The sequence below is a fragment of the Mugil cephalus genome, chromosome 3, assembly GCF_022458985.1.
Source record: "Mugil cephalus isolate CIBA_MC_2020 chromosome 3, CIBA_Mcephalus_1.1, whole genome shotgun sequence".
Taxonomy (NCBI): Eukaryota; Metazoa; Chordata; class Actinopteri; order Mugiliformes; family Mugilidae; genus Mugil; species Mugil cephalus.
The window spans coordinates 20782189-20808982 of NC_061772.1; the positions used below are offsets into that span (position 1 = coordinate 20782189).

The 26794-nt window shown below is 40.3% G+C and overlaps 1 protein-coding gene across 3 annotated transcripts in view; it reads right to left on the reverse strand.

Annotated features, from left to right (window-relative positions):
* tspan4a (tetraspanin 4a) overlaps nucleotides 1-26794 on the reverse strand; it is a 134334-nt gene that overhangs the window by 16250 nt on the left and 91290 nt on the right. For all 3 annotated transcript variants that reach the window (XM_047581126.1, XM_047581125.1, XM_047581127.1), the window contains 3 exons: nucleotides 21878-21952; nucleotides 2489-2590; nucleotides 449-580 (listed from right to left, as the gene is read on the reverse strand). In XM_047581126.1, the coding sequence (XP_047437082.1) occupies nucleotides 449-580; nucleotides 2489-2590; nucleotides 21878-21952 (309 nt within the window). The remainder of the gene's footprint in view (nucleotides 1-448; nucleotides 581-2488; nucleotides 2591-21877; nucleotides 21953-26794) is intronic.

The following is a 26794-nucleotide window of genomic DNA, read 5'->3' on the forward strand; positions in this document are numbered from 1 at the left end:
GGCAAACGTAGCAAGCTACACTGAACTTGATATGTAGCACGGTAGCTCATTGCTAATGGGAACGCAGCATTTGTTGCACACACAAAATAGTACATATCACACTCTTCACATAGGGATAAGTGTTGGGCATCGGTTTGTAACTTTTTATCACGAGCTTCACGTGAAACTTGAATCCAATTTCTTTTTTAAACACTCTGAACAGACCATAACCCCTTGGCCTTACTCCTGTATGAGGTAAACTAGTTAGCCAGACATGCTAACAGAAACAGTTTGCTTTGGAGCAAATTAATCCACTAATTTGTTTTTTCTCTTGCACATTTGTGTTCGGTTTAGAAAAGACCTCTTAAAGACCAAATCTGGCTCCTAACTACAGCCTCGGCTTTTAAAGGACTGCCGTTCCTGATGATAGTTGCTGAACTGTGCAAACTTGTATGAATATAAAGCTCACCGCCGTCCACCATGTTCCCGGGTTGTCAAGGCCACAGTTGTCGCTGTACTCCAGGCAGCAGGAGTCTGGCACACGGGTGGCGTTGTAAACCTCAAACCAGTCTGTGTGGTTGGTGACTCCACAGCAACGAAACTACAACCAGAAAAAAGACAACAGGTCAAGGCTTCGATTATCTGTGATGCGTGAAAACAAATACATATGCCTTCTCTGCTTATGGAATTTATTTACGTGCCAAGAATAAGTTTCGAGGCTAAAATAATTCATATATGCTGAACGCAGAGAACACTTCATCTGTCTGATATCGAACTGCAGGTGCCTTGGTACGATTCCCATCTCATTCGTCCCAAAGCCCTTAAAATTATTTTCCAACTCGCCTGCTTCTTTCCATCTGCCTCTTCCCGCTTTGTGATTGATATAGATTTTTGATAAGGGATCATGGCTTTCACCGCAAATCAGTTCATCAGTGTACTTGAAAAGACAAAGTGCCCCTGATGTTTTGTTCATCTCGTGGACTTTAATTCCACACAGGAATAATGCAGCACGAGGCGCTCGCCTCGCCGCTGCGTGTACAGAATCGGGAATTGACTGCTTAAACAAAGGATCAAGTCTGCAGTTTTGTCAGAAAGTACGGCAGAATTCAAATAACCAGAAACCGCACCAGAAGGATAGTTCACAGAGTTTGAGATCAATCAGTCAGAATATTCAAATGTTATAACCTTGAAAAATTCACAACTACTATGACCCTTACAGATTTAATTGCTTGTGGAGTTTTTTTTTTTTTTTTTTTACGCAGCTTCTTCTCATGCATGTAAATCCTCTTCTACATACATGCATACTTCCAACCAGCCATTAATAATATTCAGGGTGAACTTTGCTTCGGGGACATATGATGTATATGATTATCCGTTCCGTGACTCAGCAAGTATGAAAGAGGCTTGGGAGGGAATGACAGAATGAGAGCTGCATTTTAACGGTCTTCATCTCCACCAGACTTTGTGGAGCCCCGTACATACACACAGTGGCACTGAACAGACAAGGGGGGAAAGTGCACATTCACGCTTGCGGTGGCTTATATTGGCAGATTTTCCTCTTGGTATCATCCTGCACGGTAACACCTACACATACAGACGCACACCTTCATTTGCATAGAGTATCTGCATAGCAATAGATTTTCTTTGTCACCTCTTATGTATTTCCACTTGTGCAGTATGCCTCCCAAACACGAGACGTTTGCAGAGCGGAGCCAAGAATTCTGCATGTACTGCACATTTGCTAATGGAATAAAACTACAAGCCGTAACACCGGATCTGTGATGTTAAAAAAAAAAAAAAAAAAAGGTCCAAAGAGCCCTGAAGTCTCCGATCTATCATTTGATGTCTCCCAAAGGTATTTCCCTGCAGAAGCCACAGCAGCAGCATCCGTCTTCTGTGATCCTTAATTCTAAATCTCTATTTCCCACATTGTGTTTTCTTTGCAGACAGATTTGAAATACACGTAAATAAATATAAATCATACAAAGGAAAAGACACATCAACGTGAGAGCTGGAAAACAAAGATTACCTCTGAGAGTCTGTGAGGCTTGCATTAATCTCTCCAACAGAATTTAACCACAGCATTTAAAACAGAAAAGCCTCAAGTGTTTGATATTGTCAGCAGTCATTTGATTTTGTAGTTTTTTTTGATTGATTGAATTTTTCATGAGCTTTTAAATGCCGTGACCCTATGAATGACAAAAAGGATTGCAGACTTGTATTCAGTTGTAACACAAAACGTAAAGGCAAACTGTGCTTCAACATTTGACTGTTCACTCACAATTTAATGTGAGCACAGTGCTACATGTGACGGTAAAACCTTTGCCGATAGCAAAAGTAAGCGCTGTCACTATAAATAATGCAGTCAAAATAAGATCTAAGCTTGTGACAAGATATTTCGGATCACATGTCATGCTTAATGACGCTTAAGTTAATATTGAATGGTTCGCAACTGAATATATACATTTTTCAAAGCAGCATGACATCAGAAAAACCACCTCCGTCTTACATCAGTTTGTACTATCATCCAGGCGTTGGTCAAACCCACGTTGCCCTCTGTGCCAAAGAGCTGCAGACCCTTCTTCAGATCCCTCTGGGCGTAATGATCAATCTGAAAGCAGAACAGGAAAAAAAAATATGTTTCAGAAAATAAACCAGGTATAATTCAATAAAACATATTTTGGCTCGTGTTAGTTTGAGTGAACGCGTCTTCTGGTTCGACGTTAGACGCACGGAGCAGCTTGTTTCCGTTTTCATCGAGCGAGAACAAGTAACCACAAAGATTCTCGGCTCTTGTCAGAGAAAACTGCAATGTCAGAAGTGAAACAATTCTCGCAGGTTTTTGTTTTCGTACGGATTTTCTGCTGCCTTATATTTATCTGACATAAGACGATAAAGAAAGCCACAAATTATTGTGTTGACAAGATGCACCACTATTTTTTTTTTTTAATGGTTCATTGCTGGTGGACTGATGGTAAACATGCTGAGAAAAGACAAGAGAAAAAAAGAATAATGATGTTTTTTTTTTCTCCTATTTTGGCAGGAAACGTGTCTGTATCTCGCCAATATAGACAAAATATACCTGTAAAATAACAAACAAACGTCTCAAATCTTCAACAATATACATGTGTTGATACGATCGGTTGGATTATCTTGACTGGATAGCTGTTGGTTCATGGTGCAAAAGACACCTTTTTGGGTAAAATATCCACAAAGCATTTTTCCCCTCTACAGCCGTACAGCTGTTTGCATGTTACACCAGTTTTCATGGCAGATTGGCAATTCCCATGGTGTCAAATTGGATTGTTGATCTTTGCGGTCATGAGGCAGACAAACAAAAGGTTACTTACAGTATAGCAGACCTAAATGGGCTGAGAGGCCACACTCTGATGCTCATTCTCAGCTCATATTTCACACTTCCTCAAGTGTTCTCAAGTGGTATAAAGACTAATAAACTTTGGCAACAGTGAGGGAACTGAATTGTTTTCTTCACGCCAGAATACTGAGCTGCTGTCCAATATACTGGCTCCGCGCGGCTCCATGCAGGTTTAGTCTAGAAGCTCTGGTTCAGCAGTGTGAACCTAAACAAACAAGATAAAAACATTCGACAAAACCTGCTTTCCCAGTAAGCTCTGAGTAAGAAGAGAACAAACTGTAGGCGTGAACACAGTCACAGGAGTAAACGCGGTCTAATACACAGAAGCCTCTAAAGTCAATAGCTCTAAAATGCAATCATTCAAAATGAACTACGCGACCAGAAAGCAATATAGCGTTTGTTTACTACGCTCCACACGAACAGTAAATGAAAACTACAAACACGAGCTCGTCATCCTTGTTTACATGTTTAGACGGTCAAACCCATCAGACATCAATAGCATTGATTCCTCCTGACCTTGCTCCCTCCTGCACGGCAGCATCTAAGCCTGCGAGGGGCTACAGTCAGAAAACATCTGCTTAAATCTGTCTTCAAACACTCAGCCAATGGATATTTTCCTTTGTTTTGCCAAACAGTATTTAAATGTTGAATACACATCAATCAGCCACAACATTAAAACCATTTACAGTGGAAAGGAATAACATTGAGCATCTTGTGACAATACAGTCTTTTGAAATGGCATTCATGTGAGTGTTACTTAGACATTAACCACCCACCTAGACCAGAACAGGCAAACCCATCCCAACAGAAACGTGATTTATTATCTCAAAGATAAGTCACCTGCAGCTCTTGATCTAACAGCTCACTGTGGCTGCTCTGTCTTTCTCTCATCAGTCCCTGCATTATTTAAAACAGATCTGCTGGGGAAACATTTCTGACACATTTGCGAGCTTAGGGCTTGCACTGATTAACACATTGCAGCTCCTTTGACGAAGTGTTTTTAATGTGAAGCTGCAGCAAAAGGAAACGCTTGATTTCATTACCAGTAATCTATGGGACCCTGTGCTGCCATCTGATAGAAAATGATCATTATGCATTCATATCCAGGTCTGTTTATAGAGATTAAATCAGCAGGGAATGTCACCACAGACACCCTATTCAAAATATTCAAATAAATAAATGCTATAATAAGTGGCCCTCAGTCATCGCTGTGTTACCTTATCGGGAGATAGTGACTTTACAGATGTTTATTTAAATGAGAACCAGCTAGATGAAATCACTTTTAGAGATCATGCAGTAATGGACTAGAGTAATGGAGTTCCTGACCACCATTAGTGGTATGTTTTTATCAGTGAGTTCCAGTTTTAGTTTGAATATTGGTCACGCATTCACACTCCTCGCTTGATATTCCACTCACTGACGGCTGTTAAGAAATGCCCCGTCGAAGGTAACAAACAAGACAGCAAGCTAACAAACATGTAAATGATGCATGATGTAAAATATTTAAACGTTTGGTGTTTTATGAGGAAGGACATGTGTTCAGTGCTTTGTTTGGTCTCAGCGATGCCGCATAAGAATCGCTGCATGTGTGCGCAACCTTAAGTGGCGTATTGTCTTCCTTTCTCGCAGTCTGCGAAGGAGGAAAATCTCACGAACAGAGTGATGAGGAGAACGTTATTTAGCCGTATTTAATGCTCTACTACTTCCTTGATGGAGGTTATTTACATGCTTGCAGACCAGCCCAGGGCAAAAATGATGGGCACTGTTCTTGACTCACACGTGCTACAAGCTGTATTTGCTTTGTGGTAAATAGTAACACACTATTATTAGCCTATGAACCCATATTGAAAAGAAATCTGCATCAGTTGCCATGGGAGCAACACTGATGATGAAACAAATTTTTAGCCCCCAGTAAAGATAAAGGCGATATTTTTCATATCTCAGTTTTTTTTGTTGTTCCTTTCTTTCTTTTGTTGTATGTTTTCTTTAATACTCGTGAAAACCTTTCTGAAACAGCAAAAATAAAACCTTTTAGTTCAACGAACACAATATTCCTGACCAGGATGTCCTAGCTTGAACGAACTCCCCACTCCTGAGTTGCTGTGTTATGTTCTTGCAGTATGATTTTATTGTGCATGCTAATAAATGATGTGAAACTGTACTGGTCCCAGCTGCCTGATTCATTTGCTTTAATTGTAAAGTGAGTCATGGTAATAGGCCGTTCACACAGGAACAGACCAGCAGCAACAAGAGACCGTGGACTTCTAATAGACATTACTGTAATGAAATAGTTAAAAAGTAGCAATGATAGACATTGTGAAGTAGGTGGGTACTGAGTGGAAATTGACATCAGACATCAGACAGAATATTTAGAGCATGGAGTGAATCCAGATGGAGAGGCGGTGGTGTTGATCATGTTTGTTTTTTTTCCTACCAGTGCAATAGTAACATATTTTTTTGGCTTTACTTGATTTATGTTGATACAGGTTGGTTGAGAAATATACAAGAGTGTTAAGCAACCAAAACTAAAACTGTCAACTACAAAGAGATGAGAGACGATGGAGTTTCAACCATTTCACACAAATTCAATAATTTTATCTCTTCTTTGGTCTCCTCCAAATCCTAAATTAAGATACGTTTCTTTGCTACTGAAGCTAGATTTTTGAATTTCTCATTAATTGTTTCAGCTAGATAGATAACATGGAGCTTCTGCAAGTTGAGAGTAGCAGCAGCAGCAGTAGTGGTAGGAGTAGATACTAGATCATAAACCAGACATGGTGATAAATAACAGAACAATGGGCTGAAAGAGGTTAGAGGGCTGCAGAGCATTGCGGTTTAGTGATAAAATGTTACATTTACTAAGAGTAAAATATTGTTTTCAGATTTTACAACTGTGTTACAACCGGCGTTTATTGCACATTCTCTTTCTTGCCTTCCTAACATTAGGGATCCCTCTCGGCCCTCTCGCTTTGCTCTGTCAAAATGAGATGCCGTATTAGGATCTGTTAACAAAAATCACAATTCAGATGCCTGGGAGAGATGGAGATAAAAGGGCATCCTCAATGAAAAGCCAATTGTAATTTCCTACGACAATCAAGTCTTTTCTGATCTGGCTTCTAAATAGTTTGATGCTCTGTGAAATGCAAGTTCAGACTGATGCAAGAATCCAAGCACAGGAGACCATTATGTCCCACTTGACAGGAGCGGATACAGCTCAGAGTCTTCTTTAGTTGTAAATAAGATAAAAAATACATATACTCTTTATTCATACCTAAGTAGGTCATTAGAAGGAGTGACTCGTGTGAAAGAGCAGCGAGCAAAGCAGCCTGTGCATAAGCCTGTACTGTACGCTCAGTATTGATGTTGTCCTCAGGACTCGAGTCGCCCTTTAACTACACTAGGCGAGTCAAAGACGGGCCATCAATTATTTATATGGCAGGGATACACGGAGAGATAAGAGATGCATATGTGGAGGAGAGGGGAGGAGAGACGAAACGGAGAAATGTGGATTTGAAAGAGAGCAGAGCTGGGGGTAGGGAAGACAGTGGCTGCAGGATAAAAGCAAGCAGAGTGAAGAGGAAGAGGATGAGGCGGAAGGTGATGAAGGGAAGGATGTGTAACTGCAGACGAAGGCCACTGACCACTGGACTCTAGGTGACGCGGGAAGTATAGCAACAAAAGAGAACTTTCATCCATCCTGTACAGGAGAAAGGGCATCATGTGTAAAATGACACAAGGCAGATATTTCACAGGGGAGAAAATAACGAAAGCCTCAATTTGCTTGCTCTCTCTAAACAGTGGATATCCATTACCTGGGCCATAAATGTAGGAAGAAGACGGAATCAGAAAAGCACTAAAGAGAGAGCAGAGATCTGTGATAATGGTCCCTGCTGAGTTCCCGCAGCCACATTATTTCGCCATAAGACGCCGAGCCACATAAAACGTGCCCCACTCGCAAAATGACGTTACGTATTCTGAAATCACTGCCGTGAAAATTTTTGAATTCCCCACTGTGACACCAGCAGCTTAGTACTTTAAGAGCATCCCGAACAGAGGCCGCGTTTGATTTAAAAAGTCATTGCAAATCAACCTGCCTCCTACCTTCCTTCCTTCCTCCCTCGCTTTTTTGGGTGCCCACACTTATTGGCAAGGGCTGGTTCGCTACAAAGTCTTCCACTTAATCCGTCTGCAGATGGAGCCCAGATTACGTTCCCCGGACATCAACTCTATTGAAAAGCCACGGGCCTTTATTTTGACTGGAGACATAACTCTGGCCTGACTTGCTTTCCCTGCATGAGGAGATGAGCCTAAATCTCTGGAAATACTGCACTGTATTTCGGGGAGGAATTATAGGAGGATACCATCCTTCCGAATAGTCCACATGTTATTTCGGCGCCTCAGGCAAGATTAGTTAATATCTGTGAATTGAAACAAAGCATCTCTCAAGCTCCGACGTCAAGAAATGCCCCTTAAAAGTTGTGAGGATAACAAACAGGGTGAGCAAGTTTTCAATTTAAGGTTTCTGCCTCTGACTTCTAATTCTGTCCCGGGGAACAGCAATAACAAACGTTAATTATTAAAGCGTGTGGCTTTCCTCTTTTAGTGACTAATCTCAGTCCTTAGCCGAGGCAAATCAGTTACAATCCCGGCTCTTTTCTGTCTGTGGCTTCTAATCAGTTCCTGATTAACACTTGGCAAACCTGGCGTATGTGGACAATCAATACTACTAACGGGGAGAGCACACAACTAGCAGAATCCAAGCTTTAAGGAATGTTGAACAGCCTTAATCAAGGGAGTAGGAGTTCAAGCAAGATACTGGACAAGGTCAAGACTCATTACCTCTGTGACCGAAACTTTTCGTATTGAAAATGTAAATGCTGCCCGTACATCCGTGCGTTTCCACGGCCCGATCATCAGGCTGATGCAGCATAAAATTTTTTGAAGTATGTATCTATTTTGGTGCGCAGTGGAATATCTCTTTAAGTATTTTGCCTGCAGGTGTCGAAAACCACAGGTGCATTTTCTCTGAAGCTGTCATCTGGTGCCTTCAGTCTGTCCTGACATTTTCCACATCGCTGAAGATCTATTTTGATTCCCTTTCTGAAGTTTTATCACCTTTTAGCTGCTGTATTTTCTTCGCTCTAGTTTGAAAAGCCAACCTACGTGAAAAGGTCTTTGACACTGTCATTCCTCGCAATCCGGCGGGGAGTGAGTTTTGATAAAAGCATAATCACTTCCCTCCTAGGGGGATGTAGGGCCTGAGCCTACAGGTCTGTGCTGCGGTGGAGGTAGGGCTTTTGAAATGCGTTATGAACATGCAGCAACAAGGAAGAGAACAGCTTTCAGATCAGCAGCGTGGCAACAAAAGAGCACTGTTGGATGTCTGTTGTAGTGAGAGACATATTTAGTGCTTGAGTGCAGCAGCTGAACTTGTGAGCAAGACTTTGAGTCATCCGTTGCCTTTTTTACAGGAAAAAAAGAAACTAATTATGAATGAAATTAAGTTTTACAAGGAACAGTTGGTCTTTTTTTGGCTAAAAACAAAAGTATCAATAAATAGTCCAACAGTGTCTTGTCTTGACCAAATAATTTTAGGCAGGAGGAGCCAAGGACGCCTGATAAACTCTCTGGGCAAAAACTTGTCAGATTCCCTGGAAATTGTATTGAACTTTAATTGTGAGCAGTGTGACTAATATTTCAGCCCTAGGTTTTATTACTTCTTAAGCCCCACATGGGACTCGTTTTACCTGGAGACCTCATGTAATTTTTAATAATTGCACAGATCGTCTGTGATTTTAATCCCATGCAAATTAATAAATGTGTAAAAAAAAAAAAAAAAAGTAGTAAAAAAGAAGTACAAATTACCCTGCATATTATCTTCCCTATGTCTCGTAACGCATAGGTCCTGTGATAATACTAATCCACTGTGAATTTGTATCTGACTTAGGTGATATGTTTTTACTTTTTTAAGACTTTTTTTTAGTTTTGTGACTTTTACACTTAAGAATTGTGAAGGATGTGCTATTAATCAAAGTTTGGACAGATCTGGGTGCAAAGTTGAGGTGTCGCTGACCCATTCAACCATTTAGGTGGCCGAAATCGTTAAGTCGAGCATTAATGTGTTCATCAGTGGAAGTGGGGCTGACGTAAATACTGGCCAGCCCCGGGATCAATAATCTCATCACATCATGGTTTATGTTTAACAATATATTTTTTATTATCAATTACAATTTGCAAAGTAGCTAATGCAGTCAAAAGTGTAAAATGAGCGGTAACCATGGACAGTAAATCCGGGTAAAACTGAATTTTAAACTAATTAATTTCTGTCTGCTACAAGCTAAATGTGTAATTGCCTTAAGATGGAAGGAGATTCGGGACCTGCCTCTGGTCAATGGTTTACAGAACTGTCATCTAATTTGGCGCCGGACAAAGTGACCTTCATGGCAAGAGGAAAAGTTGAAGACTTTCTAGATGTGGTCTGCTTTCCTAGCCTTCATGAACGACTTAAATATTCAAGTGCCTGGACAAAGACTGAGGCCACCACCTTTATGAGCCCTTTATTTACCGCAATTGGCAATTTACCAGAAACACTCACACTATCATGAGAAGTGTAATTTGTACTACAGATAAACTGCAACCTACGCCATGGGCTGTAGAAGCAAAACCTTCTGTTTAAAGATACAACACCGTTACCATTTTTTGCTCACCAGCGTTTTGTTCAAGTATCATTTTTATCCAGATGTATTTGTAGGATTGTTTACATTTTCCACTTTTTTCCTCCATAATTATCAGCGTCTCAGTCTGATTGCAATTTAAATTACTTCTAATTAGTCCTCAACATTAACAGCATGGTCCCATGTCACATATATTCCACAACTACACAAACAAATGGTTTGTCTCAATTTGTCTCTCACATTAACATTACCCTGATGGGGGTGTATTTTAGTAATGTGATTAGCCAGGGGTGTTAATCTAATTGCGTTTCTACAGTGTGCATGAAATGAAATTTTCTCAATTTTCACCATTCTGACAGAGGTGCTGCATTTTGATATGTTGACAAGCTAAAATCCTTTGATGGCTGGTGCCAGAACAGTAATGGTGCGTAAAAAGTGGAGTTATCACACTTGAAATAGGATTTCAGCGGGCCTCATGTGCTTGTACTTCCTTTTTACTGCATGAGTGGGTAGATTTTACCTGCATTTGAAGCAGACTGCTCACAAGAGGCTACGTTTTCCGTTTCTTTCTCCTTATCAAATTATTCCTCAATTTTCTACACTGAGTCTAACAAAGGTGGAGCAAGGCCACGAGGAGAAGACAGTGATGTGAGAGTGCGACTGGCGGCGGAAACAGATCTGGCTTCTCAGGAGAAATGATGCGTGTCGTGAGACATTTTCTACCTTGAAAACCTTGATTTAAGTCTTTAAACACACTCAAACCGAATGAAATAAGATGATTCGGTTCATTGATCAGATGTGCATGCGAGCTAACGTGGGATTGGGAACGAGTTATTTTTAGTTGTAAGCAGAATTATATTTTAAACTTGTGGGGACCACCTGTACGTAGTTAATTAAAAAACATTACTTTTTCTTTATTAATCCTCCATTGGTAAATCCTTTCTCTTCATTTGTCCCCTCCATTTATTTATTCAAGAAGGATTCAGTAGAATGGGAGGTAAAGCAAAAGCACCTCAGACATGTACAAAGACAAATGCTGTCATGATTCTGTATGTCTGTCATTTTACCATGGACATGTTTTATTTTGTTAAGTTCCTTGGTTTCTTGTCTGGTGTCCCTTCCTGTGTTCCCTTGATTACCGAATGGGTTTCTCCTTGTGTGCTCCTCCCTCATTAGTTTCACCTGGGTCTTGTCACCCCTCTGCCCAGGTGTGCATATATAACCCTGCCTTTCACTTTGTTGTCTTTTGCTTCGTTTTCGTCACCATGCCATATTTTTCGTCACCACGCCATGTTTTTGTCTTCCTGCCGTGTTTTTTCTCTACGTGTTTTGGCTTTGCCTTCCGCCTGCAGTGCTTCCTGTTAGATTTTCATATCATTGAATACTTTTTGTCAGAACCCCTGCCTCATCTCCTGCTGTCCTGCACCTGGGTCCCACCACACACCTTACCCATCTTGACAAATACAAACCTGTTACCTTACAGACCCCACGCTGCTTCTCTAACCCTTATGATCTATCGTTCTTGGGTCTTTATACCAAAATGCAACATGATATATACAAGTGCTGTATGTAAACCAACAAGAGCTACCAGAACAAAGGTATTGCCTCAAATTGCCAACGGCCGTATGGCACATTCTGTATGCTACGCATGAAAGGAATAACTTTCTACACTGAATCATCAATCAGATTGATTTCTTTAACCAGCCAGTCTTGCCATTGATGCTGAATAGGCTGAAAAGCCAGCGACCAGGCTGACTGGTGCCAACGGTGCATGACACACTGGGAAAACTAGGGTCACAGACACTAATGTGTGTTTTTTATCTCCACATCAATTTGATGCCATAGCAACGGCTGATTAATCTGATTGCTTGGTAGTAACGTGTTTCAGCTGTAGTATTTCCGAACAGTTTTTCCATCCCACCACATCGAGGAAAGGTTAACTGAGAAGGTTCGTTGATACAAACATTTGTATGATTTGTCTTCAGCAAAATCTGAACCGTGGTTTGAGTTTGAAGGAGGACATGGAAGAAGTGAACCAAAATTCTCACCATTGTCGGCCATTGTCGTGCGTATTAATCCATTTATTCCATTTCTTCAAGAGCCTTCAGCAATGTCTCATAATGCTTTCAAAGATGGGAGAGCAAATATATTTACTGATACAATATAAAATATGAAGATTTATTTGTTTCTACATTGGTTACAGATGTGTGACAAGAACATGGCCAATACATCTGCTGTCGTACATGTAGCAGTGGTCATACTTCATGTCAATGGCTCCGATGCCGTTTGGGTTTAGTGGGGTGAGGTCATCGAGGGATCCAGACTGACCACAGCTCTCTTTCTTGACTTCACTTTTACAGCTGCGTTACCTCACCTTGACTCATCTCAAAACACACAAGCAGATCCGAAATCACCTCAGCCCATGACAGGCACCCGGTGCAAACACGAATCACTGAGCAGCAGAGAGGAAATCCCACGTGCCGCAATTGGCCTAATAACACAAATGATGGTGGCAGGATGAGCTAAGATGAGGGTCATGTTGTGATGAAGCTGTGGCAGGGCAAAGCCCAAATGACTCATTATTTTATAGCCATTTGTTGTTTTTTTTGTTTTTTTGAGACCGCTGGGAGTCACAAAAGAGACTGGATAGTTCTGCAGTAAACAAGCTTGACCCCTCACGGTTCTTCAGCAAATTAAACCACACCTTTGGAGTTTAGTAAAATGCACATTTTTCCATCTCTGTTAGACGGAATAAGCCTGTATTCTTAAATGCATTCAGTTTCAAGCAATAAAATATCTTGTCTAAAAGGAAAAATCCACTCTACTGATTGTAGAAAAAATAAACTTCAAACGGCTTACTGGTGCTATGGGCTATCTAGATGCCTGAGCAGAGCAGTTTTCTTATTTCTGATATCAGATTTTGGACGGTTATCTTAATATGGATTAGATGTACAGTGTATTACTTTTTTTTTTGTGGGCCCGCAAAGGATTGGATTGTTTTAATGGCAAGTACTTTGATGGTTCATTCTTGATCTTAGCTATGGACTTTGAATGCAGTTTGCTTTCAGAAAAGTAAAAGGGTACCTTATTTAAAGAAAATAAACTTTGACACAAATAACTGATGAACAAACAACCCAACAGAAAACCTTTATGAAATAAATTTCCCAAACGCATCAGTTTTGTCCCACAAGAACTTCTGTATCAAACGATGTACAGACACATTTACGAATTACTGAATTAGTGTCAAGGAATAAAATACAAAGCACTTACAGTATAGAAAAGTGGAATAAAAATGTCATTCTGCTTGCATTGCAAATGTTTTGTAGCAGTGCAAAGTTCTCATTACAGGATTTGAATGATTATCCCGATGCAGATTTAATTTATATCGTATTGTGCATTTCCAGTTGAGGATTTATTTGGTTTAATAAGACCATAGTTTGGTCAAAAGAACTTTCTTACTGAAAAAAGTAGTAGCCGTATTGGAGCTGCTTATCTCATCAAGTGCCATGAATATGCACATGGAGTTTGCCCACTCAACAGCAGCGAGCACAAGGATACATTAAAAGGTTCACTCTTTCTTATAGAAATAGTATAAAGATGTCTTTTTTTTTATCTCATATCTAAGACGGTGGCGTCCACTTATAGTCCCTTGGATAAAGGAGAAGTCAAATCTCAAGTTAAGTCCTTTAACACAAGGCCACAGCTATTGACTATAAACACTCATTTGATCATTTATCTCTTCACTCTTGAATCTACATGGAAAAAATTTCTCCCTCTCATCTCTTCTGCGGATGGATGGATGTCAAAGGTCATTTCTGTGATTAAAGTACAACAACAAAAAAAGCAGTCTTCCTGAGAAATGAACAGCAATGAACACCGCAGACTGATGACAGAGCAGTTTAAGGGTACCTGAGGGCAAACTTTTCGCTATAATTTCAGCTCATCAGTGTCAGAATGAATTCTTTTAGCTGCGGGGTCTTTCGTGCAGTCTCGAAAAGATGGAACGAAAAGATCCCAGCAGAGGCAGAAGTGTATTAATGTGTCAAGCTGGTGTCGGATTGGAGTCTATGAGTGTTCATAGTGCATCGATATATCTATTGGATTGATTTTCTTTCAGCTGCTCACACAGCGGGGGAGTCTATCTGTCTGTCTCAACGCTCACGACCAATATATGTGTATATTTCTATCTGATTTCCTTCTTCAGTGGACGGATTATACAACTAATACGATTATAGGGAGCAAAGATGGCCGCATGCAAACATCTGATGCAATGCCAAGGCATCTAGAGTAACAAGGCTTCTAAATCAGTGCGCACAGACACACAGCTTCTCGGTTATTGATCAGGTTTTGGTTTGCACCTCAGGGGTAACTTATCAAGGACCCTAAGGAAGATTGGCCAATAATTTCTATCACTTGTATTGACCTTTTCGGTGTCTGTACATTCGATTAGTTGGTTTCCCATCCAGCGTTCGCCCCATTAATAATGCTTTTGTTGAGACCTTTTAACTCCCCCGACGTTGTTTGATGAGTTATTAATCTGTCTGTTAAAATAAATACTGGAACAAACACTTCTACCACAGTGACCACTGCCAAGAGTAATGCTAACACTGAAATACAGCATCTGTTCTAGTGAAAGTAGAAAAATTATAACCTGTAATTTTGTTAAAACGTGCATCTCTATCAAGCTGTCTGTGGTAAATCGGCCTCTTGTACAAGTCAGTGTAAGAAATGTACTTATTCATTTCCATAAAACCTTCCATTAGTTGCGATTTTTAAACTTTCCCTCTGTCGTCTCTGCTGTCTGAAACTAAAGCTTAATCACGTTATGTCTTATACTGCAATGCAACGCTCATTTAGATTCATCAATTTGATGTATTCTGTTTATTTCTTTTATAATATTCTAATGCGTTTTGCAAGGTGAAGGTGAAGTGTTATCTTAATACTTCATACCCCTTCATTTCCAGAATAAATATGCCCAACTGATTGGAGCGGTTATTAAAACTTGGTCGGACTCTGGTGCTGAAAAGAGAAAGGCATGATTGACTTCAAAAGACCTTTGCAAAGATCTGTTCTGAAATTTTTTTTGGATAATGATTCCCGTGTTATATGGGGCTGCTCCCAACTGTTAAAGTCTCTTCAACTTGCTCTTGGTCTGTTGATGTTTGACGATATTTGTACTGAAGCAATGTTTATGTTCCAAGGGTCATGGTTGACTGCACATGAGTCCATATAACCAGCTGTCCAGTGGGAACTGAAACCAGCCACAATAAAATGAGCTGAATGGATTGTACTAGTGCAGGGTTTCCCAAACAATGTTAATACTGTGGCGGCCCACTAGGATCTAATTTACTCCACCATGGTCTCATAACGAATCAGAAATATTATTGCACATTGTGTTTGTTTTTTTTTTCTCTTGCTCCTGAAAGCATCTCTCCCTCCCTCTCCTCCCCAAAGTCCCTACACACAACATCCGCTCACCTGCTCTGTACTCAATTAAACCAGAAAACGGCGCAGACGACTCATGTAGCGCGAGGAGCTATTTGTGTTGTTTACTAATAAAAATGTGTGTTACTGGAAACTTTTTAAACCCCCGACATTTGTGCCCTTGCTCTTTAGACCATCTAATGAAATAGATTTATGCGCTGATGGTTTATTTAATCTTACATACATTTGCCCATATAATGCCACGTCCCAAAAGCATTATGCTTAGTATTCATGTACATGAACTACACAGGCTGCAGCTATTCGTCGCTAGAACCAATATCCACGTTTTTACCGTAATTTAAAGACGGACAAATACAGAACTCAACTAGATCAGTTAGGGGCTTTTATTAAGACAGAACTAAAAAAATAATAATAAAACACAAAAAATGCTGGGGTTTCATGAAGTTTTGTGGGAAACAGCAAAGTATTAATACAGAATTTTATTTTGATGTTATATTTCAGCAGAAGTTCTTCGCACTGTTGACATGTGTGGCCTAATATCTTGCATTATATGGTGTGATATATACGCACCATTAGTCACTGGGCATTAGCCATCAAGGGAAATGGTGTTTTAATTTTTAAAAACTCCCACAGTTACCGAAACACATGAGAGGAGTCGTGAGACGGACCACTGTGGAAGTCTGTCTTCCGATGATAGATTTCTTTTCATTATCAAAGTTACAAATGTTAAATATTTTTTTAATGAGGTTTTCCTTATTTTTTTGGAACAGATCAGTTAAAGTTTCACTTTGGCTCTTGACTCTTATATTATGAATGTAATGTGAACTGACCTTTAAGTCTTTGTTCAGCGGGATCTTTCGTATTGACCCACAGCTTATTCTGCTCTGTAGTCAAGAGCTCATGTTCATCTGTGCCACATTGATGGATATACTACTATAGTAGTAGCAGTTTTATTTAGGTGAGCGAGTTATTACAGTACACTATCAGCATATGCCGACATAATCAGACAACTGCATTGCGTTATTAATTAAGGATGCTTAACGGCTCCGGCAGTCTCTTAAGTCTTTGTGATTGAACTTGCTCTACTACAAATACAGTAGAAACCTACTGCTGCTAAGATCCATTGCCTGTCCTCTAATCCCTGAACAGTATTGCTAGGGATCTCCTGTTGTTATTGCTCTATTGTTTGTGTTTGGGGTCATTTCCCCTTAAAGCGATAAAAAAGCCAGTAGGGGAAAGGCAATAAATCCGTGCGGAGATGGTATAAACATCCATACATCAAATTTCATTATCCTCCCGCTGAGCCAGACTTATTATTATTTGCTTTGACACTTTGAGCTGCACTGGTACCCCCTGTAGTTAACCTCGCAGGACCTTTTCATCATCTTTAGGAATGAACAAAGTGAAACAAACAGTGATGGTTTCAGATGTGTGGAAGAACTGTGAGCTGTTTGAAGTAGCTACCAGCGGCGTCACGGAGCTTTTTATCACGTCTGAAGCAGGTGTAATAAACCAGACCACTGAGCGTGACCATCCCCGAGGGCTGGGAGGGAGTTCATCAACATGCACCTAATGCTATACCCTGTTTAAGTTATGGCATCTGGAAGACTTTGCACGGAGGTGGCTTAGCTCCAGTAATGCTGCCGCCACGTTGCCATGGTGATGGAGGACATGAAAAGTAATAGGTCGTGATAATCAGAGATCAGCTGGGGCTCTGAAAAGCATGTGGTCCTCCAGAGGAATCAAAGAATCTCCACCTGTCCGCAAATATTTGTGTGCATGCGTTTTGATATCTGTCAGAGTTAAATGTTTTGACTCTTTTTTTTGATACCGTAAAGTATTCATTATTTACAGCAAGGTCTCCCAAACAAAAAATATCCCTAGGTATTTATTTTTTTGAAGAAACTGAGATTTTATTCACTGTACTAAGGTCTTCTGCTAAGTGAATTATTTTAATCACAAAGTCACAGCAAAACCAAATACACAAGAGGGCTGCTCTGAGTCCTGTGTTCACACCTAGCTTTAAATACACTGATCAAGCATAACATTATGACCACTGAAAGGTGAAGTAAATAACATCAGCCATCTTGTGAAAATACAGTGTTCTGCTTTTCTGGGAAACTTTGGGACCTGGCATTCATTCATGTGGATGCTACTAAGACATGTAGCCCCCACCTAGACCAGACATGGCACCCCCACCCCACAGCAGCGACACAGGCACACACACATAAAACAGTTTAGGAACAACTCAAAAGACATGAACAACGGCACAAGCTGTTGACCTGGCGTCCAAATTCACCGGATCCCAAACGTAACAAGTATCTTTGATCCACAGAGCCCCCTCCCCTCACCCCATAGCACCCAAAGGCCCCCGCTAACAACACTGTGTTGGCGGACACCACAGGACAGCCTCAGAAGGCCCATATCACCAATGAGTCACAACTGTTTAGGAGGTACAACCACACAGTTTTAGGAAGGTCATTATGTTGTGGCTGTTCGGTGCCACAGTTCTGTGCTTTACATGCAAACAACATGCAGCGCTACGATCAATTAGGGTGGAGCACAATATTGTGCAAACAGCTGGTGTCTCGCTGCTGTGGTTTCCGAGTCATAAACAGTATGAGTGTGGTAAAATGTGGAACGTAATGAGCTGTGAAGTCCCGCATGCCCTAAAAATTATTATTTATCTCCACCCTGATGTTCATTATTTAAGACACCAAAGTTCTGATTAACACTAGAACCCCAGAAGTATGAGTAATCTCACTGATGCACCGTTTGCAGCAGTGACAGGAAAATCTCAGACAATAAAGGTGAATAAAGACGTCGGTCACTGTTGAGGAAAAATAGTCACTTAACTCTACATGGTTACTTTTTCATATTTCAACATCCCTTTTTACTGAGATTTACAAATATCATTTGTTAATTTGTTCTTGTTTAGACTTATTAGATTAGTTACTTACCAGCAGCAAGGTCTAGCTTTTATCTTTTCTGGGAATCATTCAAAATATTGGTTGTGTGTTTTTCTCTTTTATTATTAATGAGACAATGTTCTGCGTATTCACGAGAACCTGGAATACGATAATTTGAGTGGGCGTCCAATCTAACACATCTAACACGTATTGTTCAACGCTCTACAGTCGCAATGACGCATCTACCCATTCATTCACACAAGCACGTTTGCATTCACACACCAGCGCCATGAGTCTCTGATGTCTTGCTCAAAGCTACTACAGCATTCACTGTACATTACCTACCACAGTGCACCCCCAGTGTTCACTCTACTGAAAAGAATGTGGTCTCGGTGATCGGATCTCAAATGCATCGTCAATGCTTCTTGGGTGTGAACATACCTGTTCTCTGGTCACTTGGAATTGGTTCACTATGGATGTATGCTAATACCAGATCCGAACAGGACTGTAATATTCATTGATCATTGTGGCCCTATGTGATAAGGCAAAATTTATGCTTGACCCAATGAGAACTCATGGCAGGGAGAAGATCACCAGTAATAAGACTAAATATTAAACGTAGCCAGTGTCCTATTATTCGGCAGAGAGAATGACACATGGATTAATTTAACATTCCTTCTGCACCTCTTATCATTAGCCATCATTAGCTTATCATTAGCCATCTCACCATTTTTGACCACCTTTACTAAACAGGATGTAACATCACATCCTGTATCCTTAAATTATTTGAATAAAATCTTTGTTTTTACATTGACAGCAATACTCGACACAAGACGTACCGTATTATCTGTATGTCCCTACATTCCACATGACGCAGATGCTTTTACAAATGATTGACCACAAAAGCCTATTTAAAGCAGATAACGATTCCTTATCACTGAATAAGTCACAGGAAAAGATACTGGCTGCAAAATATTTGATTGAAATATCCCACATCTCCTGCTTCCTGTGTCCTGCTTACCCGTTGCAGTGATTGTATCCCAATGTTCGAGCTTCTATTCAGGCTGAACCTTTTTTGGAGTACTTGTTTGTAGTGCAAGTTTTAAATAATTGGGTAATTTATTAACTACAAACTTTAATCTCTAACTAAATAATACATTTTACTTTGGCTAACAGCACCAATTTGTTTACGTAGCCGTGCACACTTCCTAATTAAAACACATGACCACAGTGAACTTTCAGGTTTTTGTTAATGGGTGTGTAGCCTTGTGTTGTTGAAGGGTCCAGTTTTTGTTCTGTTTTCCAGTAGAGCGACACGCCTTCGACAATTTACAAAGCGAAAAGAAACTCTGAGAGTTATTAAGTCCACTGCTGGAAAAAAGGTATCATGCAGTCCTGGTAATGGCCATCCATTCTTTACTCTGAGTTATTTCCCACAGTGCACCAGCTCTGCACAGCATCTGGACCGTCCCTAACTTTTTACTGTGTTCTGTCACTAATCGCCTCCTGAATAGACAAAACTGAATTATTCAGAGGCTGAATAATAGGATGCACTAAACATCAGGGACCACAGATACCAAGAGAAAGGTGAGGTGTGACAAAAGAAAACATTCATTAAAAGCTATACTACACAGCTAAGCTACACGGCAAGGCTTATTGAATTGAGGCCCAGAAGAACATGGCAGTCGAGAAATACTCGCTGGGTTAAACCACCAAAGACGAACTGCAATAGAAATACAAAGGCATTTTATGTAATCATGCGTGTATCACAATAAAGAAAAACTGAAAAGCCAGCGCAAATTACATGCAAGTTGAAGGTCCAAGGCTTCGAGCATATCTAAACATGAATATGGACGCGCTTTTGGGCTTTTTTCAACGGAATTTGGAAACAGGGAATCGCAGTCAGCATCGGCCTTGGCCTAAGTCTTAGGGGATAACATCCTCTGTCTCAACACATGAATAATGCAACGGCAGAGGCTGTGAAACTTCCAGTGATTTATGACGGTTCTCTATGGCTTGCGTCTACTTCACGCAGCTGTGATTTTGTTAAGTGCCTCTAGAGGGTGCCCAGCATACTGCACCTGCAGACTCTCTGTTGATTTTATTATTTCTTTTTTTTTCCACAGAAAACTCAAGTCAAGACATACAGTCTCAGTCAATAGAAATAGTGCTGAAATAATTGCCCATTCACTCAGTTACTTGAACAAAAGAAGGATAATCACCTAATTTAAATTTGTAGGAATACGGCACAAACATGTTGAAATACTCTCCGGGCTCAGCATCTCTAATGTGAGGGTGAGGATATTTTCATATGTATGTGTGTATATGTGTGTATATATGTATATATTATGCCATTGTTGAAACAAAATAAGCAATCTTTATATTCCTCTAGGGCTTTGTATTAAATTGTTAATTAAATAGCTGAAATCAACAGTAGGGGAAAATTGTTGAAGCCTTACGCGTTGCACAAAATATGAAAGAATTAGCCATTAAACTATACGGAAAGCATTTGTTCTCTGCTGTTTTTATTAATGCACTTGCAACAATGATGCATGTTTTGGGCTTTTGTGCAAACGGCCGCAACTCTTTTGAGCAGAATGTAATTGAACCTTTATGTGACAATGTGAATAGTCAGAGCAGCTTTGCAAGATAACATACGTAATCTTCAATGCCCTTAAAGCACAGGATTATATCTTAAAATATGTGATTTATTCATTGCACCAACCCAGACTTACTTTGGGATGTAATTCCCCCCGTGCTCAAGTAATCTCACTAATCTCATGAAGTCCAAGTAATACCCAACGTGATGTTTGTTATTCAGGGTTCGATCGATGTTTGTGGACAGAGTTGTTGCTTTAACATGGGTATTTAGGGTCTAACGTGTGCAACGCCACAGCAACATGTTGTATCAAGTGAAGTAAGATTAAAACTGGTTATTTATTATACCCTGTCTCAATGCATTATTAAAACCTTAGCTGAGAAGCTGTGAAGGGATTACAAATACATATTAGGAGAGAGTTGGCTCATCTGCTTCTTCTTTCTCGTCTGGGTTGTTTATGTACAAGGGGCAATCATACAAAATAGATGAGCAGAGATAAATTGAGATTTATTAACAAGGAAGGGAAGTCGTGAGAGTGTATATGTTTTTCTGGCCGTAGCCCAGAGACACCTCCCCAAAGACGAGCTTGTGCCTGCGTGCGTCTGCACCAACTCAAATCAAATTGTAAATAAAAGATTCTCAAGCAGCTTCAGCAAGCCGTCGTTTATGCAGAAATGTCAGCTGACGCACGCAACACCGCTTGTATAAACTTCAGAACGACCTTGCTGCAGAGATGGATCATTTACATGCCACCTTCAATCGGAATCGTCAGCAGTCAGTTCTGCTTGATATATGAGGGGCATGAATTGGACAGTCTCTTTCACGGCCAATTATCACTTTCCAGGTGAAGGGAATCATAGGATGTAACACGAGGGGAATAATTAAGGTGTCTTACCTCGTCCTGGTAGATGAAGAAGAGCATGATGGACAGAATTTCCAGAAAGAAGATGAGCAGGAGGAGGATGAAGAACTGCGGAGAGGGAGGGAGAGAAGACACAATTGATCAGTTTTGAAGAAAAGACCCGAGACCCGTCTGTGTGTGTCTGTGGAGAACGAACGAGGCGGCGGAGAAGTGTGCGGTGGGAGACGGAGTGAAAGGAAGAAATGAGGAAAGAAAGAAATAAGTGTCAAGGAGAAAGGGTTTGTCAAATAGGACTGAAGAGGCATAGGTTGTTCAGCCTTGACGTGTCAAACTGACGGGTCAAGGGAGCAGATAAGGAGGAAGAGGTGGGACTATCGGAGCGAGTAGGGACAGGTTATATACAGTTTCCCCTCTATCCACTTTTGAATCTGTTAAAAGTAGCCACATTTTATTCCTGACCCATCCCCACCAGCCCTTCCCCTCTGGGATGAGCTGCTGGATGGGTGATACATCTTCTTCCTGTGGGCCCATTTGAGTGCTTAAACCAGTTACGAGCTCATCCATCAGCGGCTCTGCTAGTACGTGGCTCCGTCTCTCACACGCCGGAGTGATAGCCCGAACCACACAGGAGCCAAATGTTTTGGGAGACGACGGCTTCTGCAAGGTCACGCAACCGTCTCAGCGAAATGGGAGATTGTCAGATGATGGCTGTACGAGAATACGCGTACACGCATTAGTGCTCCGCTGCATTTAGGAGAACAAGTCTGGTAACTTGCTCTAAGCCTCGAAGGACAGTGGTGTTCGCCACTCTCCCAACGCACCTGTTTTTATCTGGAGTAAAATATCACAGCGACTTCTCAATTAATTCATTTAGTGTTGAGAGGGGACTATCCTGCTGCCTTGATGGTCTCAAATGTAACATAGACATTCCTTACATAACACAAACAGTGCAACTGAACAAGTAGTGGGGTTTTGTCACTCCTATTATTTACTAGAGTTCCCATGTGGGCAGTTAACTCACCTGTGAGCTGCAGCAGACTCTTTCTGACTGTTTGTTGGCACCATTAGCAGTGCGCTAAATGAGCTATTAGCCAGCCCGTTCCCACAGATGTTTAGAAAACTCTCACTGGATTATTTTGGTACTGAATAACATTTTAGAATATAATGATTTTCGAGAACCATCATTCGTTGAGAGTTTATTTGTTGTGGAGATTATAAAAGTGGTTCAGATTTAAATCATGAGGGAGCCAGGAAAATGGGGAAATCAACAGGGACAAGTCATTAAGTGCGAGCTGCGTTAGTACGCTAACATTCAAACCCTGAAGATGTAGCTGTTAGTGATGTTCGATACCACCTATTTCCATTCTGGTCTGATACTGAGGAAAATGCGGGCTGGTATCGACGACACCGATCCGATACCTTGATACTTTGTGTGAATACACCTTAATGTTTCTGGTGCACCTAAAAAAGTAGTGTATTTTAAATCATAGCTTCATAAAGAATACAAGACATCAAGTATATTCAGACAATGATACCACAGCTAATACAACAGAAAAAAACAGAGGACACAATCATACACAATGTGTGAAAATGTTGTTTGAAACACTGAAAAAAAATACAGTCAGTAAATTTATAAGACCATTAAATGAATTCTTGTTTAACCATTAAGAACTGCTATAAAATGAGAACTCCTACTCTCCTCTTCTGTCCTCCTCATCATAAATGCCTCGTATTCTGTGTTGTGCTTTAACCTGAGGCGTTTCAGGTTTGTTGCGTTTTCACAACTCAATAGCTTAGTTAATTTCTACCGCGTCCCTACATGACCTTGAACGACTGAGGTATTGAAAGTACGAAAGCATGGATATTTTGGTTTGAGAATCCATTTTAGAGCATAAAGACTTGGTATCGGAGGCATCGATATTTCAGTATCGATGTGCACATCACCAGTAGCTGCAGAAGCACTGCATTAGTTACAGAAGTGCAAACACATGTTCATACTTTGTGTTTTTTTTTTATTGCATGAAACCATCGCAGAGGGTCAAAACTGATTTCAAGGAGACATCATGACCTCCTGTCCTCATTGTATTCCAGGTGTTTTCTTGACAGCGGATGCGAATGTTGCTAGTTCACAAGCCTGGCATCCAGCAGGGCTGTCAGTGGACCCCAAGGTCTTTTTGGCAGCACCTGCATGAATGAATCACTAAGCGTGGAAAGGATAAAAGCCTCAGTGGCAACACTGGAAGTTGAGAGGTAACAACCGATGGCAGGATACAGCCCACGGTGTGTTTGACTCACTTGTGCTTTTTTTTTTATGGAGAGGCTCTCAAATAACTGTCTGAAATCAATTTCTATTGTTCTGTCAGGCTTCACTGTCTGAACTTTACACTCTGTATTTTGTTAAATTTCAGGTGTTTCCAATGTGGAGGAATTGTTTCGGGTGCTCCCGAGTCTTGGAGATTCTAGTCTTGGCAAATGTGGATTTATGAAACAGGTCAAATTCTGGGGGCATCAAAACAAATAATCGGGGGAAGATGATTTACCACGTGACTGAATCAGTCTCTGCTCGCTTTTGAGTTTTGAGGAGCTTCATTTAAGTCATAGGCAAACATGGTTCTTTTTTCATAGTTCACAATGCATGAGTCTGTGACCAGCAAAGAGACGTGCAGCTCTTCATCTAATAGCTCACTGTCTACTACCACAAATTACTGTTATCTGGTTTGGTAGATGAGTTTTTGATGAATGATGGCACGCTGTAACCTCCCTCTCAGATATAGTTGGTTCAATCTGGTGCTACAGATTAAGAAATAATACACTTTTTCCAGCCTGGTCTCAGCTAACACTGTTTGAGTAACAGGTCAAAAGCTATCTGTACATATATCTTTCTTTTGGTTGTAAAATTCTCAAGTGTAATTTAAACACCATAAAAAGGAAAAGGATCAACTTTAAATAAACCTAAATGGAAAAAAAAATAAAAAAATCAGAAACCCAGATTTACCAAAATGCAGAAAGTCGAGTCTGAGTCTGTAGCATTTCGTCTCTTTAAAATACTTTGTGACCCATTATTGATCGCTGAAGAAAAATCTTTCCACCCAGCGGAGTTACGGGAGCGAAGGGTCAACTGTGTAACTTCGCTGCAAGAAATTAACTTTGATTGCAATGGTCGAGCACTTTAGAGCAGATTTATGTTGCTAAAGTAAAGTGAACCCACTGAATTAAGTTTTTTTTTTTCCTGGTAAGAGTTGAATTAATTGATCTTTTGACACTGGAATGCAGAAGAAGCCCAGAATAAGTTGACAGACTATCTACTTTTTCAGCAGCTGAATCGTTGATTTCAGGCAAACACACAAACACTACACCTACCCTATGAGTTATTAAAAACCAAAAGTCAATGATGCAAACAGTGGTCCTGGATCTGTAGTACAAGCAGAAACTCAACATTATTTTATCTCCCTACAGTAGGGGTCTTCAACTTTTTCCAGACTGCGGACCCCTCAACTGATGGTAGAAACCCCCTACCTACTATATGTGTTCTATATTAAACTTGGCCTCATGCTATTTATAAATATATGTGATTATTATCATTTTGCATTCAATATTAAGCTATTCAAATAATGCACATGTTCAAATATTCATTTTTTTTTTTTAAAACATGTGCAAACATACCAGACATATACATACATACATACATGAGATTCACCTGGGAACTGAATAGACTCTCTTTAAATTTGTGGGGAAAAATTCCAAAAAATATAAAAATCAACCAAAGATTTTGCGCCCCCCACTGCGGTACCTTCACGAACCCCCTAGGGATCCCAGACCCCCTGTTGAGTCACAAACCTTTATAGCTGTCTGCTATAACGGCTGTAACTGAAGACATTATCTCTTTTTTATTTTAAGATAGCATGACTGAATGAGTCTCTGCTGGCTTTTGTTTAAGTCATATTGATGGAGACATTCAACGTTTTGACCAACGAAATGAACAAGTAAATGAAAGAACTACTTTTTTTGTGTTATTTCTGTAGTCTGTTCATGGCCTCTGTGTCCTTTTTTCGGATATGAATTCACAACACAGAGCAAAGGGACATTGTTAAGAATGAGAAACTGATGCTCACCTGCCCCTGGAAAACAAACAGACCCCGTCCCCCGTGGCTCTCTGAATATTTCCCCATTATGCTGCTCTAAATAGGAAATTTAACTCTTCTTTTTTAGACCACATGCAGAAACCAGACTCTACGGGATCATTTCAGGGCAGAAGAATGGGTTTTGTTTTAATAATAGACCACAGCAAAGCTTTCAAATTAGCTTGAGGAATTTCAAGCTCCTGCACTGAATGAGTGCTATTATCAGACGGGCTGCAGAAAATTAACTGTAAATGATGGAAATCCATTTATGAACTGTGGAGAAAGGCTAACAATAATAAAAGCAATAACAGTGTGCCAATTAAGTCAAGTGCAGAACAATCAAGCAGTTGGGCTTTCTTGATGAAATGTAATGCATTAAAAAGGACATAGTCATTAATATTAAAAATATCTGAGCGGCTGGTTGAAGTTAAGTCTTTTTTTGTGTAACAGAGTGGTTGGAATTGAGAAAGTACCAACATAAAGCATTAAGTTGTTTCAAGTTATTTTGCAAGGCTGTCGTCTAACAAGACTTTAATGGTACAGTTGTTTCTGCGACACACAGCAGGCGGTGGAAACACATTTGCATCTGCTCTTGTTTTAGCTGCGGTGGCTTGAGTTCAAAGTGAGGCCCGTGTCAGTGGATATACAGTATATACTGGCTAAAACCTAAACTTGAGGTGAGTTTATTTATATCTGTTGTGCACTCAGTCAGTCTCCCACTGATAAATTATTAGAAACAAAGCCTAAGATCACGTTGCAAAATTACCGAGGCAGACTCCACGTTTGATGTTTCTCCTGAATTGTCATTATTCAAACTTAAATACGTTAT